The sequence below is a fragment of the Budorcas taxicolor genome, chromosome 21 (genome assembly GCF_023091745.1).
Source record: "Budorcas taxicolor isolate Tak-1 chromosome 21, Takin1.1, whole genome shotgun sequence".
Lineage (NCBI taxonomy): Eukaryota > Metazoa > Chordata > Mammalia > Artiodactyla > Bovidae > Budorcas > Budorcas taxicolor.
The window spans coordinates 15,109,666-15,126,213 of NC_068930.1; the positions used below are offsets into that span (position 1 = coordinate 15,109,666).

At 39.6% G+C, this 16,548-nt stretch overlaps 1 protein-coding gene across 1 annotated transcript in view; it reads right to left on the reverse strand.

Moving 5' to 3' along the window:
- MCTP2 (multiple C2 and transmembrane domain containing 2) overlaps positions 1-16,548 on the reverse strand; it is a 202,325-nt gene that overhangs the window by 86,483 nt on the left and 99,294 nt on the right. Inside the window, exon 14 of the mRNA XM_052659435.1 lies at positions 120-221. Coding sequence (XP_052515395.1) covers positions 120-221 — 102 coding nt within the window. The remainder of the gene's footprint in view (positions 1-119; positions 222-16,548) is intronic.

The window sequence follows — 16,548 nt, forward strand, 5'->3', positions numbered from 1 at the left end:
ACTATTTTCTCTGTAGCTGTAAAAATTCTGAAACATTTTATAGTGATTTGACTCTCTTCAGGTTGGCCACCCTTTACTTTTGGTACAAAGAAGTTGGGAGGTAGTCTAGTTAGACTTACCGGATTATATATGAGGTCCATCTCCAAGTAAATAACTCCTTTAAAAGCTTGTTCTAAATCTTTATTCTTTAGCACGTAACAGTTTGTTTGTCCATCTCGAATCTGATAAACAACAGATAAAACAGAAACTTTCTGTGGGGTTTAAACTGAACAAGCTGCCAACACTGAGAATGTAAAATGTATTCACAGTTGAAGCCAATATTAAACAAAATTAAACCATATAAATATTAATCATAAATCAACTTTTAATCCTAAAGTGCTTCTATAGCTGATAAGAAGCTAAAGTAACAATCACTAGGCTTCTCCAATAAAAAAATTAATGAATAAAAAAATAAAAGAAAAATTTAAAAAGAAATAATCACCAGGCTGAAACTGATATATGAGTGGAAAATTGGTGGTACAAACTATTACTAAGTCTACCAGGGCTTTCGTTCAAAAATCCCAGAGGTTAAACATTTTTGTTAAGAAATGATGAATATTCTATAAAATTTCTGGCAAGTACTACTTGAGACTGCCAAGGTCATGGGAAAAGGGAAAACTTGGAAACTGTCGCAAGTCAGAAGACTAAGGAGATTAGATGACAAAACGCCATGTGGTACCCTGGGTTGGATCCTGGAACAGAAAAAGGACATTAGTGGAAAAACTGGTGAAATCCAAATAAAGACCAGAGTTTAGTTAATAATAGTAATGGATAATGTCAGGTTTTTGTTTTTTTTTTTTTTAGTTTTGATAAATGCATCATGGCAATGTAAGATGTTAACATGAGAAGAAACTCAGTGAGGGTATATGGGAACTCTGTATCATCTTTGCAACATTTCTGAAAACTTACAGTTATTTCCAAAAAAGGATTGTAGGATAGAATGTCTTAATTATAATACAGTATTATATTTTATAAAAATATTAAATATATCTTATAAAATTGTTGCTGTTCAGTCGCAAAGCAGGGTCTGACTCTTTGCAACCCCATGGACTGCAGCACGCCAGGCTTCCCTGTCCTTCGCTATCTCATTCATGTCCATTGAGCTGGTGACGCTATCTCATCAACTCATCTGCTGACCCCTTCTCCTTTTGCCTTCAATCTTTTCCAGCCTCAGGGTCACTTTCAGTGAGTTGGCTCTTCGATCAGGTGGCCAAAGTAGTGGAGCTTCAGCATCAGTCCTTCCAGTGAGTATTCAGAACTGATCTCCTTTAGGATCAGTCCAAGGGACTCTCAAGAGTCTTCTCCAACACCACAACTCAAAGGTCTCAATTCTTCAGCACTCAGCCTTCTTTATGGTTCAACTCTTAATCCATACACGACTGCTGGAAAGACCATAGCTTTGACTAGATGGACCTTTGTTGGCAAAGTGATGTCTTTGCTTTTTAATACACTGTCTAGGTTTGTCATAGATTTCCTTCCATTTCACTGGAATGAAAACTGACTTTTTTTCCATTCCTGTGGCCACTGCTGATTTTCCCAAATCTGCTGACATATTGAGTGCAGCACTGTAACAACATCATCTTTTATGATTTTAAGTAGCTCAGCTGGAATTCCATCACTTCCACCAGCTTGGTTCACAGTAATGCTTCCTAAGGCCCACTCCACTCTGTACTCTAGAATGTCTTGCTCTAGGTGAGTGATCACACTGTCATAGTTATCTGGATCATTAAGAACTTTTTTGTGTGTAGTTCTTCTGTGTATTCTTGCCACTGCTTTTTAATTTCTTCTACTTCTATTAGGTCCTTACAATTTCTATCACTGATCTTCTAAAATAGTTTCATAAAAACTTATAAAATATAAAATATAATTTAAAGACATTATTTTATACAAATCTTACAAAATACCTTAAAGAAATGAATTAAGGAGCCAGTTTTTAAAGAATGACCAGTATTTCACAGCCACATACAAAGCAAATTAAATAAATCAGCATAGCTAAAGTTGAGGTCAAAATTCAAATACATTTTAAAAGGACAATATGCTGAAAAACCATCAAAGTTTAAATAAGTTCCACTGATGGCCTTCCTCAGCCAGCATGTACATCAGTTCCATATATCAAACTACTTATGTACCCCAGAAATTAAGGCACCTTAGAAAAACATCACTGTATCATTTTGGAAATGACCTGGCTCCCATTAAGGCATTTTCTTTTCAGATTTGATAGCAAGCAGCAATGCTTATATTGTACACCGGAGTAGCATATGTATTATTAAACTTCTGGTTTGTTCGAAACATCTCTGCTAACTCTAACAGGGCACAGGCAAACTTGAGCTGACCAAAAGCTCCATTTGGGATTGTAATGATTAAAGATTTGAAATAACATAGGAAATCTGAGGGCATGACGTTTGAGCTATATTTTAAATGACTACTGCTGTCACTACAAGCATTCAACACAAGTGTTCTCATAAACAGTGGTGGAAATGAGTTGAATAAGTCACGGCGTGGGGCGGGTGGAGGACAGAGCCTTTCCACTTTACAAGGGAGAGGTCACCTTCCTTCCCGAAGTCACCCCACCTCTCTCAGATTGAATAGGTTTTAAACAGAAAGATGGTTTTCCTGGCCAGTGGCGAAGAGGAAGGGGCTGCCCCATAAAGACCTGGCTTCCTTCCTAAACGGTATCCAAACAGGATTCTGAGCTTCCTCTTGTATCCTCTGTCTCACTTAATAAATTGTGGGTGTTAAAGTTGAAAGAAATAAATACAAAGACAGCATGACAATTTGCCAAACTGACTTTGGTCCAATTTAGCTTTGCCTCAACCCACAGTCATTGTACCGTTATCTTAAAATTTCCATGATTTCTTAACGCTTCGGGAAGGGCAACAGAAGAACAAGAGATATCTGTATAAAAAGAAACATTTCATAGTAAAAGAAGTTTTTTAAAATTATTATTTTGGGTAAATGATCGTTTCCTCTTTCTCAATGTCCTAGAATTGTGTCAGCAAAGCACAGAATCCACCTAGGACATTAATGCTGTTTTTAAAGCTAGAGATAAAATGAAGGCTATTCATGTTTGGCACTTTAATATATTACTTTTAAATATAGAAATTCCAAGTTTAAAAATGTGTAAAAGATTGAAACATGACAGAAAAAAAGTCCTTCTGGATGTCCATAAATACTACCATTCCTTCCTGGAGAAGGAAATTATATAGGAATCTCTAAAATCTTTTGAGAATCTATATTCATAATTATATTCTTTTTTTCATAATTATATTCTTGAGAAAAATGTATTTTAAAATTTTTGTGCTAAACTGAATATATTTTGCAGTTTCATTTTTTGTCTATCAATATGACTTGATGACTGTATTAGTATATTTCTCATTTCTTTAAACTGCTATGTAAGTTTCACAATCTGAATAAATGACAATTTGCGAATCCTCCTATTTATGAATATTTGGTTGATTCCGCTTTTTCAGTCTGTCCTCTATAAGAAATATCTTTGAGGAAAAGATAAACAGTGAGAGATAGAGGGGAAATAGACTACTTTGTGTCTGGGATATGCTTGAGTTAAGCACAGATCAATGCACTGAACATTTAGTGTTATAACTAATACTGAAATAGTAACCAATGAAACTTTCAAAATATTTCCATTTTCCAAGGTTTATATATAATTGAACTTTCAACATATGAACATAGGATAAAAAGTTCCACAACATCTCAACTTGCCAAACTCCTACATCACAGTATTTATATAATAAAAAAATAAAAGATAAAGATATTTTTTTTAGTTGAGGACTATATTGTTTATACTTAACTGTGAAAATTATTTTTAACAGTTTCTAATGCTAAAACCTCTATGAAAACAGACAAAGCAGAGCCAAAAAATAACTTGGGGCAGAAAATCTATATATACTTTTATCTTTAGGTATGAGAAAGGCACTTCAATTAAGACCCAAGATCTCTGTCACCCGAGGCAAAAAGGAATGATACCATTTTCAATTTATGACAAAAGGAAGTCTCTCAGTTCAACAGGAGAGTCTTCCTGGATTGATTGTGGAGAGGATTTCATTTCACTCAAATAGAAGAATGAATAATAGATAATGTCTTTAACTTTAGCGTAATAAGAGAACTCTTCATAGGGACTTATCACACACCTTTGCAGTCTCACCTTTTCATAGGTAAGAAGCACAGATACCAAGCAATCATTTGGGGAAGGCAGCACAGTAGGATGGTAATACAGATATAACCTAATTAGGAATAAAACTTTCACCATCAGGGAAATGGGCCTTTCCATGTTGCTTCACCTTATTTTCAGAAACAAAATGATATATCAGCAGGCTTTTATCAAGAACATGAGTGTGTGTATGACTGCTAAGTTGCTTCAGTCATGTCTGACTCTTTTGCAACCCTTTGGACTGTAGCCTCACACTCCTCTGTCCATGGAATTTTCCAGACAAAAATACTGGAGTGGGTTCCCATCCCCTCCTCCAGGGGATCTTTCCAGCCTAGGATTGAATCTGCTTCTACATTTCCTGCACCGGCAGGTGGATTCTTTACCACAAGTGCCACCTGGGAAGCCCGATCAAGAACATGCTAACCACGAATTCCTGGTTAAATTAGTGAATGAAAGTGCACAGGAAGTCTGTGTCTGAGTAGCAATTCAGGATTTCAGAGCCAAAGGACAAGTAACAGATTTTAATCTGACCTGAAATTACCTTCAAACTATGCAATTTTTCTCTGTATAAAAGAATTGTAAATCTGCTTACACAAGCTTTAAGCACAGTAAATATAAAGAAGTTTTTAAAAGTTGGATGTTAAAACTAAGTTTTGTGTCAAAAAGATACTATCCATTATATTAGAAAATGAAACTGTTTTAAATTGGCATATAAAAAAGTATGTGGGACACAGAAAAAAGTATTTTTCTCAGCTGAAACTCTCTTTAAAGAATTCTCATTATTATGCTTTACTCTAAAGTTCTTTGATGTAACTAGATATCAACTGATTCAATGGCAAAGTTAATCAAAATCAATATGAATAAAACCATCCGTTGGCTTAAGGAAGAAAGATACACACTTAAGATCTAAATCCAAACTGAAGAGTCATATTGATCCTCCCCACTCCTCATTTTAACCTTCATGTGAATAAAAGGAGAACATTTGGGGGTATAAACAAGCCTTATTCTATCAGAAGCTTTTCACTGCACGCAAAAGGGAAAACATTCTCACATGACATCACAATATAGCAGTTGGTTCCCACTGATGCACATGCAAAGTGACCCCAATAAAATGCGATATGGACAGACACATGGCTGGGAAAGAAGAAAGGAACTATCCTTTCCTTGGCGGCGATTCTATTTACGTCCCTGCTTGGAATCAGGCCTGTTTCCCATGGCAGGAGTCACAACAGCATGAGACTGCAAAACCCAAGAGGTCACGATTTGCCCTGACCGAGGCAGCCACCAACAGCAAAGGCAGCGCCGGATTCATCGACCCGGCCCTCCTCATATACCACATCTGTCTTCGAGCAAGGCAATCCAACCCACCCGTTTGTCGCCGTTCAGTCACTCAGTCGTGTCCGACTCTTTGTGACCCCATGAACCGCAGCACAACAGGCTTCCCTGTCCTTCAACATCTCCCCTTCCCTGCTCAAACTCATGTCCGCAGAGTCAGTGATGCCACCCAACCGTCTCATCCTCTGTCGTCCCCTTCTCCTCCCACTTTGAATCTTTCCCAGCATCAGGGTCTTTTCCAATGAGCCATCTCTTTGCATCAGGTGGCTAAAGTATTGGAGCTTGGCTTCACCATCAGTCCTTCCAGTGAATATTCAGGACTGATTTCGTTTAGGATTGACTGGTTTGATCTCCTTGCTGGCCAAGGGACTCGAGTCTTCTGCAACACCACAGTTTAAAAGCATCAATTTTTCAGCACTCGGCTTTCTTTATGGTCCAACACTCACAACCAAACATGACTACTGGAAAAACCACAGCTTTGACTCCATGAACCTTTGTTGACAATGTAACATCTCTGCTTTATAATACGCTGTCTAGGTTTGTTATAGCTTTTCTTCCAAGGAGCAAGCGTCCACCCATTTCCAAATCCAAAACCCTGCACTGAACTTTAAAAAAAATCAGAAAGCCTTGCTCAGCAAGTCTGTCAACTCCTCTCCTTAAAATGTAAGCTGTCTTTACAAACTATTATAAACTAATTGTATGAATGCTGTACAGTTTACAAAAATAGCTTAAAAGGAAAAAATGTAATGTTTATCTTTTACATATTTTGACAAACACACAGCTCTAATTTGTAATGTATTTTAAATATGTATTTAACTTAAGAAAGTGAAAGTCCGACTCTCTGCAACCCCATGGACCACAGCTCACCAGGCTTCTCTATCAGTGGAATTCTCCAGGCAAGAATACTAGAGTTGGTAGCCATTCCATTCTCCAGGGAATCTTTCCAACCCAGGGACCAAACCTAGGTCTGCTGAAATGCAGGAAGATTCTTTACTGCCTGAGCCACCAAGAAAGCCCACCAACTCAATGCACATGAGCTTAAGCCAACTCTGGAGATACTGAAGGACAGGGAAGCCTGGTATGCTGCAGTCTATGGATTTGCAAAGAGTTGGACACGACTTAGCAACTAAACAACATCTTAGGAAAATAAGATCACAGTGTACTGGATAAAGATTGGGGCTCTAGAGGCAGATGAAGTGAGTTTAAATTCTGGCTCTGGCTCAGAGTGGCTATTAAATTTTGGATAAGTTACATAACTTCTCTCCAGTTTCCTAATCTGTAAAGAGTGAATTAAAAAAGATACATATCTCAGCAGCTGTTGTGAAATAAGTCAGCAAAAAGCAGTAAGAACAGGGACAAGTACATAGAAGCTGCTTATGAAATAACATGATTTTTTAGCCTTATTTTAATGTATATGCTTTTTAACCACTTGTGTTTTAAACTTGACAAAAAGTATAGGAAACATTCTCCATTGTAAAAATTGATTCTTCTCCATAATTCAGAGTGGTTCTTTATTTTATGAATATTCCATAATTAACTTAATCAATCTGCCACTGGAAAAGAATATTCTGTAATTAACTTCACCAATCTTCCAGCTTCTTTCCATTGGAAAAGTCTTCCTTGATGTTGGAAAGATTGAGGGCAGAAGAAGGGGGAGGCAGATGAAGTGGTTGGATGGCATCATCAACTCAATGGGCATGAGTTTGATCAAACCCCGGTAGACGGTGAAGGACAGGGAAGCCTGGCGTGCCACAGTCCATGGGGTCACAAAGAGTCGGATGCGACTGAGCAACTGAACAAAAACAAATCTTACGTTGTAACTAAGATTGTTTCCAATTTTTAACAGCTACAGACACTATGATAATTTTATACATAGATATCCTTATATTTCCATGATGCTTTCCCCCAGAAAAATTTTAGGTGGAATTATTGAGTAACAGGGTACACCTATTTTTACAGTTTCAGCAAGTACTGCCAACTTGCTCTCCTAAAATACTGTGTTAACTTCTACTCTCCTGGCTCCAGTGAGTGAGCCTGTCCACTTCCTTGCAACTTTGCCAACCACAGATTTTTATCTAATATACAGCAATTTCATAGGAATAAAATGGCCTCAGGTTGTCTTAATATGTGCTTTTTTATAACTAATGAAACTGAACATTTTCTGTCATATGTTTATTAACAGTGGGCCATGGTAGGACCGTGAAACCAGAGAGACTTCAATTCAATTCCCATTTCTAGCATTTAGCATCTGTGAGACTGTGGCTAATTACTGTATTTCTCCAAGCCCCAGCTACCTCTCTAAAACAGATATTTAGTACATAAATGCATAAAGATATGTCTATTAAATTTTAATCCAAAGTCTCCTCTAGGAGGCTGTATCAGGTCATGCTCCCGCCAACTGCATTGAAGAGAGTCCTTTTGCTACACTTAATCATCACTGTTCTTGAAAAACCTTGACTATACTTGTTAATCTGATGGCTTAAACTAATTTAGTAATTTAAGCTACTGAAACAAAGGTGATGAGGTGACAGTTTACACTTTAAGTGCTTACCGTGTGCTACTGAGTACGCTTTTTACATTTACTGAACCATGTGAATCCTCACCACAGGTCTCCACTGCAAGTACAGTGATAATTATCATCATTTCATGGTGGACGAGAGAGAGCCAGAGATGTTAAGTAAGGTGCCAAAAGTCACACAGCCAGTTTGGGGAGAAGTTCAGTTCAGTTCAGTCGCTCAGTCGTGTCCGACTCTTTGCGACCCCATGAATCACAGCACACCAGGCCTCCCCGTCTATCATCACCAACTCCTGGAGTTCACTCAGACTCATGTCCATCGAGTCGCTGATGCCATCCAGCCATCTAATCCTCTGTCGTCCCCTTCTCCTCCTGCCCCCAATCCCTCCCAGCATCGGACTCTTTTCCAATGAGTCAACTCTTCACATGAGGTGGCCAAAGTATTGGAGTTTCAGCTTCAGCATTAGTCCTTCCAATGAACACCCAGGACTGATCTCCTTTACGATGGACTGGGTGGATCTCCTTGCAGTCCAAGGGACTCTCAAGAGTCTTCTCCAACACCACAGTTCAAAAGCATCAATTCTTCGGCACTCAGCTTTCTTCACAGTCCAACTCTCACATCCATACATGACCACTGGAGAAACCATAGCCTTGACTGGATGGACCTTTGTTGGCAAAGTAATGTCTCTGCTTTTCAATATGCTATCTAGGTTGGTCATAACTTTCCTTCCAAGGAGTAAGCATCTTTTAATTTCATGGCAGCAGTCACCATCTGGACTGATTTGGAGCCCAAAAAAATAAAAGTCTGACACTGTTTCCACATCTATTTCCCATGAAGTGATGGGACCAGATGCCATGATCTTCGTTTTCTGAATGTTGAGCTCACAGCCAACTTTTTCACTCTCCTCTTTCACTTTCATCAAGAGGCTTTTTAGTTCCTCTTCACTTTCTGCCATAACGGTGGTGTCACCTGCATATCAGAGGTTATTGACATTTCTCCCGGCAATCTTGATTCCAGCTTCTGCTTCTTCCAGCCCAGCATTTCTCACGATGTACTCTGCATAGAAGTTAAATAAGCAGGGTGACAATATACAGCCTTGATGTACTCCTTTTCCTATTTGGAACCAGTCTGTTGTTCCATGTCCAGTTCTAACTGTTGCTTCCTGACCTGCACATAGGTTTCTCAAGAGGCAGGTCAGGTGGTCTGGGATTCCCATCTCTTTCAGAATTTTCCACAGTTTCTTGTGATCCACACAGTCAAAGGCTTTGGCATAGTCAAGAAAGCAGAAATAGATGTTTTTCTGGAACTCTCTTGCTTTTTCCATGATTCAGCAGATGCTGGCAATATGATCTCTCGTTCCTCTGCCTTTTCTAAAACCAGCTTGAACATCTGGAAGTTCACGATTCACATATTGCTGAACTCTGGCTTGGAGAATTTTGAGCATTACTTTACTAGCGTGTGAGATGAGTACAATTGTGTGGTAGTTTGAGCATTCTTTGACATTGCCTTTCTTTGGGATTGGAATGAAAACTGACCTTTTTCAGTCCTATGGCCACTGCTGAGTTTTCCAAATTTGCTGGCATATTGAGTGCAGCACTTTCACAGCATCATCTTTCAGGATTTGAAATAGCTCAACTGGAATTCCATCACCTCCACTAGCTTTGTTCGTAGTGATGCTTTCTAAGGCCCACTTGACTTCACATTCCAGTTTGTCTGGCTCTAGGTGAGTGATCACACCATCGTGATTATCTGGGTCATGAAGCTCTTTTTTATAGAGTTCTTCTGTGTATTCTTGCCACTTTTTCTTATATCTTCTGCTTCTGTTAGGTCCATACCATTTCTGTCCTTTATTGAGCCCATCTTTGCATGAAATGTTCCCTGGATATCTCTAATTTTCCTGCAGAGATCTCCAGTCTTTCCCATTCTGTTGTTTTCCTCTATTTCTTTGCATTGATTGCTGAGGAAGGCTTTCTTATCTCTCCTTGCTATTCTTTGGAACTCTGCATTCAGATGCTTATATCTTTCCTTTTCTCCTTTGCTTTTCGCCTCTCTTCTTTTCACAGCTATTTGTAAGGCCTCCCCAGACAGCCATTTTGCTTTTTTGCATTTCTTTTCCAGGGGGATGGTCTTGATCCCTGTCTCCTGTACAATTCACAAACTTTCATCCATAGTTCATCAGGCACTCTGTCTATCAGGTCTAGTCCCTTAAATCTATTTCTCACTTCCACTGTATAATCATAAGGGATTTGATTTAAGTCATACCTGAATGGTCTAGTGGTTTTCCCTACTTTCTTCAATTTAAGTCTGAATTTGGCAATAAGGAGCTCATGATCTGAGCCACAGTCAGCTCCTGGTCTTATTTTTGCTGACTCTATACAGCTTCTTCATCTTTGGCTGCAAAGAATATAATCAATCTGATTTTGGTGTTGACCATCTGGTGATGTCCATGTGTAGAGTCTTCTCTTGTGTTGTTGGAAGAGGGTGTTTGTATGACCAATGCGTTCTCTTGGCAAAACTCTATTCTATGGGGAGGAGACTGGGTGTCAACCCAGGTGCTCTGGCTTCCTCTTCTGCAATCTTAACAACCATGACGGTGGCTGAATATAGCATGAGCCATTCATATGCTTATTAGCTACTCAGATTTCTGCCTCTTTGATTTAAACTTTCTTCTAGATTGAATGGTCTTTTGCTTACTGATTAAAAAGAAATTTTATATTATTACTGTCATCTATTTGTTTTTATGCTGCAAGTTTTTTCTTTTAACCAATTATCCTATGGCTTCTAATCTTCAAAGGCAATTTTTGTTTCATTGTGGCATCTTAAATCTAGTTCTGTTATCATTCCTGCTTTTCAGGTTGCTTGTATAGCAGTTTCCACTATTTTATTCATTTTGTTTATGGAGTTTCTTCCGAGTGTTTGATCTTTAACTCCTCTTGAAATCGTTACTGTGTTTCGTGTAACTTGCTGATGTATTTCGCCCTGATGAATAAGCAACCAATTTACCCCACTAATATAGTGACCATTTAGTTTATCCTCTCAATGACTTCATGCTTCAAGCTTTTTATACATTAAACGGTTCTCAACTAACTAGCTATTTAAATGATTATTTAGTGTTTTCATGTCCTTCAGTACAGTTCTAGAACTTCCTCACATAGTTTTTAAGCATTATAATACTTTTTGTTTCTTGCTGTTATACCCTTTGGTGGTTCTATACATTTTCTTTTTTTAGGTTTTTAAATGTTTTCTACTGGGTATGGCCACTGGTTTTCATTTTCTTAATTTTGATGTTGTTTACACATTACTGACTTTGTAAATTCCAATATATTGTCTATTAATTTTCTTTATATTTATAGATATTTTAAGATAACTAGTACTTGCAAATAATGCATTTCCTTCATTAAAATGTCATTTATTTTTATTATGCTTTTGCATTGGCTGGATCTTATATTAAAGGTTTCATTTTAGTAGTCAATTCATAAGTATATAAGCAATCCTAGCAGAAAAAAACTATCATTATCTTCATTTTAAAAATGAAGACCTAGCAGGGCTTGCCTGGTGGTCCAGCGATTAAGACCTGGAGCTTCCACCAAGAGGCAGGGGTTCCATCCCTGTTTGGGGAAGTTTCCCATGCTGTATGGTGCAGCCAAGAAAAAAAAAAGTCAGATTATAATCTAACACAATTATAATTTTCTAGTGATTTTCATCATGAGCTTTACATATCTATATAATCATTTTTTTTAATCTCTTAAAAAGTTGAACAGTAACAAAATCTATGCCAGGATGGCTCATCATCCTGGATTATTTCAATTCTGACGTGTACCTGAGCACATGTATACGCTTTGAACAATTCACCACCATTAATATATTGATTTTAGAATATGAATTTTAAGGGAGCCAAGAGTTACCCGATATGCTGCTGCTAAGTCGCGTCAGTCATGTCCGACTCTGTGCGACCCCACAGATGGCAGCCCACCAGGCTGCCCCGTCCCTGGGATTCTCCAGGCAAGAACACTGGAGTGGCTTGCCATTTCCTTCTCCAATGCATGAAAGTGAAAACTGAAAATGAAGTCACTCAGTCGTCTCCAACTCTTAGCGACCCCATGGACTGCAGCCCACCAGGCTCCTCCATCCATGAGATTTCCCAGGCAAGAATACTGGAGTGGGGTGCCATTGCCTTCTCTGTACCCAATATATTCACCCTTATTAAAAGATATATTGAATTCAGAACAGGCTCTTTATTTAATAGGCTGAGATGCACTTAGCATGTTACCAATTTGAGAGAAAGCAAAAGTTGAAGTACTTTGAATACTTAATACTTAGACATTTTAAAATGTAGTCTGCATTTTCTCTGAAAGGTAAGTCAAATTTTAGTTTATAACCTGATTAAAGAAAATGTGAAATCATAAAAAGTATGCACTCTAAGAAATACAATTTTTATTTTTAAACATGAGATAAGGTATGGTACTGAAGAAGACTCTTGAAGTCCAAGTCCCTTGGACAATAAGAAGATCAAACCAGTCAATCCTAAAGGAAATCAACCCTGAATTTTCATTGGGAGGACTGATGCTGAAGCAAAAGCTCCAATACTTTAGCCTCCTGATGTGAAGAACTGACTCATTGGAAAAGACCCTGATGCAGGGAAAGACTGAAGGCAGGCGGAGAAGGGGACAACTGAGGATGAGATTGTTGGATGGCATCAAAGACGTGATGGACATGAGTTTAAGCAAACTCTGGGAGTTGGTGATGGACAGGGAGGCCTGGCGTGCTGCAGTCCACGGGGTTACAAAGAGTTGGACACAACTCAGCACATGAACAACAACAAAGGTATTTTCAGGTACAGTTCCAAATCCTATAGAGATAATAGAGAAGCACAAACAAATCAATTTTTATGATTTTCTCTGATATTGAAAGAGCAGGGAAATAAATCCTTCTCCTAAGAGACACAGAACACAGAATTGGAGGCTTCTTTGTGGTGCTTATTTCTGGAGTTGCAACCAATTCCTCTAGGAAGTATTCTTCCCCTGTATCTTGCTTCACCCTGGAGCCACAACTTTCTTCCTAGCAAACTTCTCTGATATATCTATCCCAGGCCCATAGCCTTCAAGTAATCCCTGCTCAAAGAATAAGCCCTGAGCTCCCTCCACCCTCACGAGCTGCATTTTTCTGCCTCCTCGTTCACACTGAGTGCTAGGCACCATCAGCTACAAATTAGCACTTGTCAGGCACTTTCCAGGGCTTCCCTGGTGGCTTAGTTGTAAAAGAATCCACCTGCAAAGCAGGAGACCCAGGTTTGATCCCTGGCTCAGGAAGATCCCCTGGAGAAGGAAATGGCAACCCACTCCAGTACTCTTGCCTAGAAAATCCCATGGACAGAGGAGCCTGGTGGGCTACAGTCTATGGGGTCTCAGAGTTGGACACAACTACAACTTAGCAAATAAACCACCACCACCATGGCACCATGGTGCCATGGCGCCATCTAATACAAGAATTACATCATGTGCAGCTGCTGGTGGTTTTCAACACCCCTGGAAGGAGTTCAGGGTGGAGAACAAAAATGAGGCACTCTGTACTCAGGGAAAAATTGGCAGAACAGGTTTTCAGATAGTGAGACATTTTCAGGAACTGATTTTATGAGCCTAATTCTTGCAGCTCCTCCTATCTGGAAAAGCACTAGAGTCTGTCACAGTGATGCCAGCTCCTCGAAACTATCAGAAACCTCTATAAAAATACTGCATTTGATTGCATGAACTCCCCCTTCACCAAAATCACATACATACTGATTGTTCCCCTACCTCTCTGGAGCAGTTTCTCAGAGCTGTCTGAAATGCTGTCTCCCAGGCGATAGACCTCATTTTGCTCCCAAATAAAACTTAACTTGCAACTCTCACAAAAAAAAGGAGTACATCAAGGCAGGACATTGTTACCCTGGTTATTTAACTTCTATGCAGAGTACATCATGTGAAATTCTGGGCTAGATGAATCACAAGCTGGATCCAAATTTGCTGGGAAAAATATCAACAATTCAGATATGCAGGTGATATCACTTTAAAAGGCAGAAAGTGAAGAAGAACTAAAGAGCCTCTTGATGAAAGTGAAAGAGGAGAGTGAAAAAGCTGGCTTAAAACTCAACATTCAAAACACTAAGATCATGCCATCCAGTCCTAATACTTCATGGCAAATAGGTGGGAAAAATAAAGAAACAGTGTCAGATTTCATTTTCCTGGGCTCCAAACAATGTGGACAGCAACTGAAGCCACAAAATTAAAAGATGCTTGCTCCTTGGAAGAACAGCTATGTCAAACCTAGACTGTGTTTTAATAAGCATCACTTTGCTGACAAAGGTCCGAATATTCAAAGCTATGGTTTTTCCACTAGTCATGTGTGGATGTGAGAGTGGGACCATAAAGAAGGCTGAGTGCTGAAGAACTGACGCTTTAAAACTGTGGTGCTAGAAGAAGACTCTTGAGAGTCCCTTGGACTACAAGGAAATCAAACCAGTCAGTCCTAAAGGACATCAACTCTGAATGTTCATTGGAAAGACTGATGCTGAAGCTCCAGTACGTTGGCCACCTGATGTGAAAAGCTGATTCACTGGAAAAGACCCTGATGCTGGGAAAGACTGAAGGCAGCAGAAGAGGGCAACGGAGGATGAGATGGTTGGATGGCATCACCGACTCAATGGACATGAGTTTGAGTAAACTCAGGGAGATGGTGAAGGACAGGGAAGCCTGGCGTGCTGCAGTTCATGGGGTCACAAAGAGTGGAACATGACTCAGTGACTGAAGAACAACTCACATCGGGAATTCATTTAAGTCGGCAGTACCAAGGCTGCTCTTTGCCTCCAGACTGCAGCCTCTCCTTTGCCCCTCTCCTTTTCTGGTTAGGCTTTGCTCTCTGCTTGGAATGGCCTTCTTTCTTCCTCATCCAGCTGTCCCTATCAACACTCTACTCCTTCTTGGCCAGCCCAGACACCCCGCTTCCTAAAGTCATCCCAAAGTTAAATTCAGCCCTTTCACCATGCATGTTCCTGTTCCCTTTATATGGCACCTAACATTTCAGGTCTATAATGTCTGCCTTATGACATTACCCATGACATCCAAGGCTTTAACTCTGTGTCCCACCTGAATACCTGCCCTCTGCCTCCATTGTGCTGAGCCTAATGGTTGCACAAAACAGATATCGGTTATGCTTTTGGCACAATATTTACTCAACAGCTACTCATTATAGCAGCAAATCCTCCTCTTACGATGGCTCTTAGATGAGATTTCTTAATTCACACTACTTTCCAGCTACAGGAGTCTTTCCTTGCCTCAGTTTCCTGATATGTAAATGGTCGTAATAATAAAGCATGCCTCATTAGATTGTCACAGAATTACTGCCGTGCCATATGCACAGCACAGTGCTATCTAGGTAAGCACTGCTCATGGACATTAAATAAAGAAAAAAACCTAGAGCTAAATAAATACATTTTAAGACATACCCTCTAAATCGCAAGTTAGAATTCTTTTAAAATAATTATAAGCACTGAAAACCATCAATATGAATAATATAAATTAAAAAATAAAATGAGCAATGAAATAGAATTTGCTAATTACAGATACTGAGGGTTATGGCCTTGCTTTCTTCTGCTTTTATACTTTCACTTTAGGTAGGGGATCATTTGATTTGGAGAAGGTATGTTGCAGGTGTATCAGGAAGAGCCACATAGATCCTGTGTAAGATATGATCACTACCCAACCTATTGGTCAAAGCATTGGAAATAAATCTGAACTGAAACAGCCTCACTGAACAGTGGTGGCTGAAATGTCTTAATCAGCTTAAGGTCTCTGGGCCCCTGAAGTCCCCATGGGGGAAAGTGGCTCGACATATGGAGACCTTTCAGATCTGGGCATTTTTCTCCACATGGTACATTTGTATAGCAACATGCAGTATAAACCAAATGAAGCGCTCCCCGGCTATAAACCTCCCAGGAGTTTTGCCACCGCTAAAGAAGAGCCAGAGTCCTTTTACCTCTCAAGCTTCGGGGTCTCACCAGGTCTTCTCGCACGCCACCCTATCCTTTCCTATCCCACATCTGCTGTTCCCTACTCCATTCCATCTACACTGGCCACTCTGCTATTTTTGGAATCTGACAGCCAAAGCCTGGCCTGGAGCCTTTGAACTTGAAGATTTCCTGCCTGAAATCTCCCCACATATCCCCTTCCTCACCTACTGAAGCTCTCTCTCAAATGTTCCCTGTCCAGTGACGCCCTCCCTGCCCAGATCACAGGAGAATTGCATCCCTTCCCCACACACATCCTCTACAAGACTCCTCCCCCTGCTTAATTTTCTGCTTAATTTTCTACATAGCACTTTTCACCAGCTAAGTGCATGAAAGTTTTAGTTGTACAGTGGTGTCTGACTCTTTGCAACCCCATGCATTGTAGCCCACCAGGCTCCTCTGACCATGGGATTTTCCAGGCAAGAATATTGGGGTGGGTAGCCATGCCC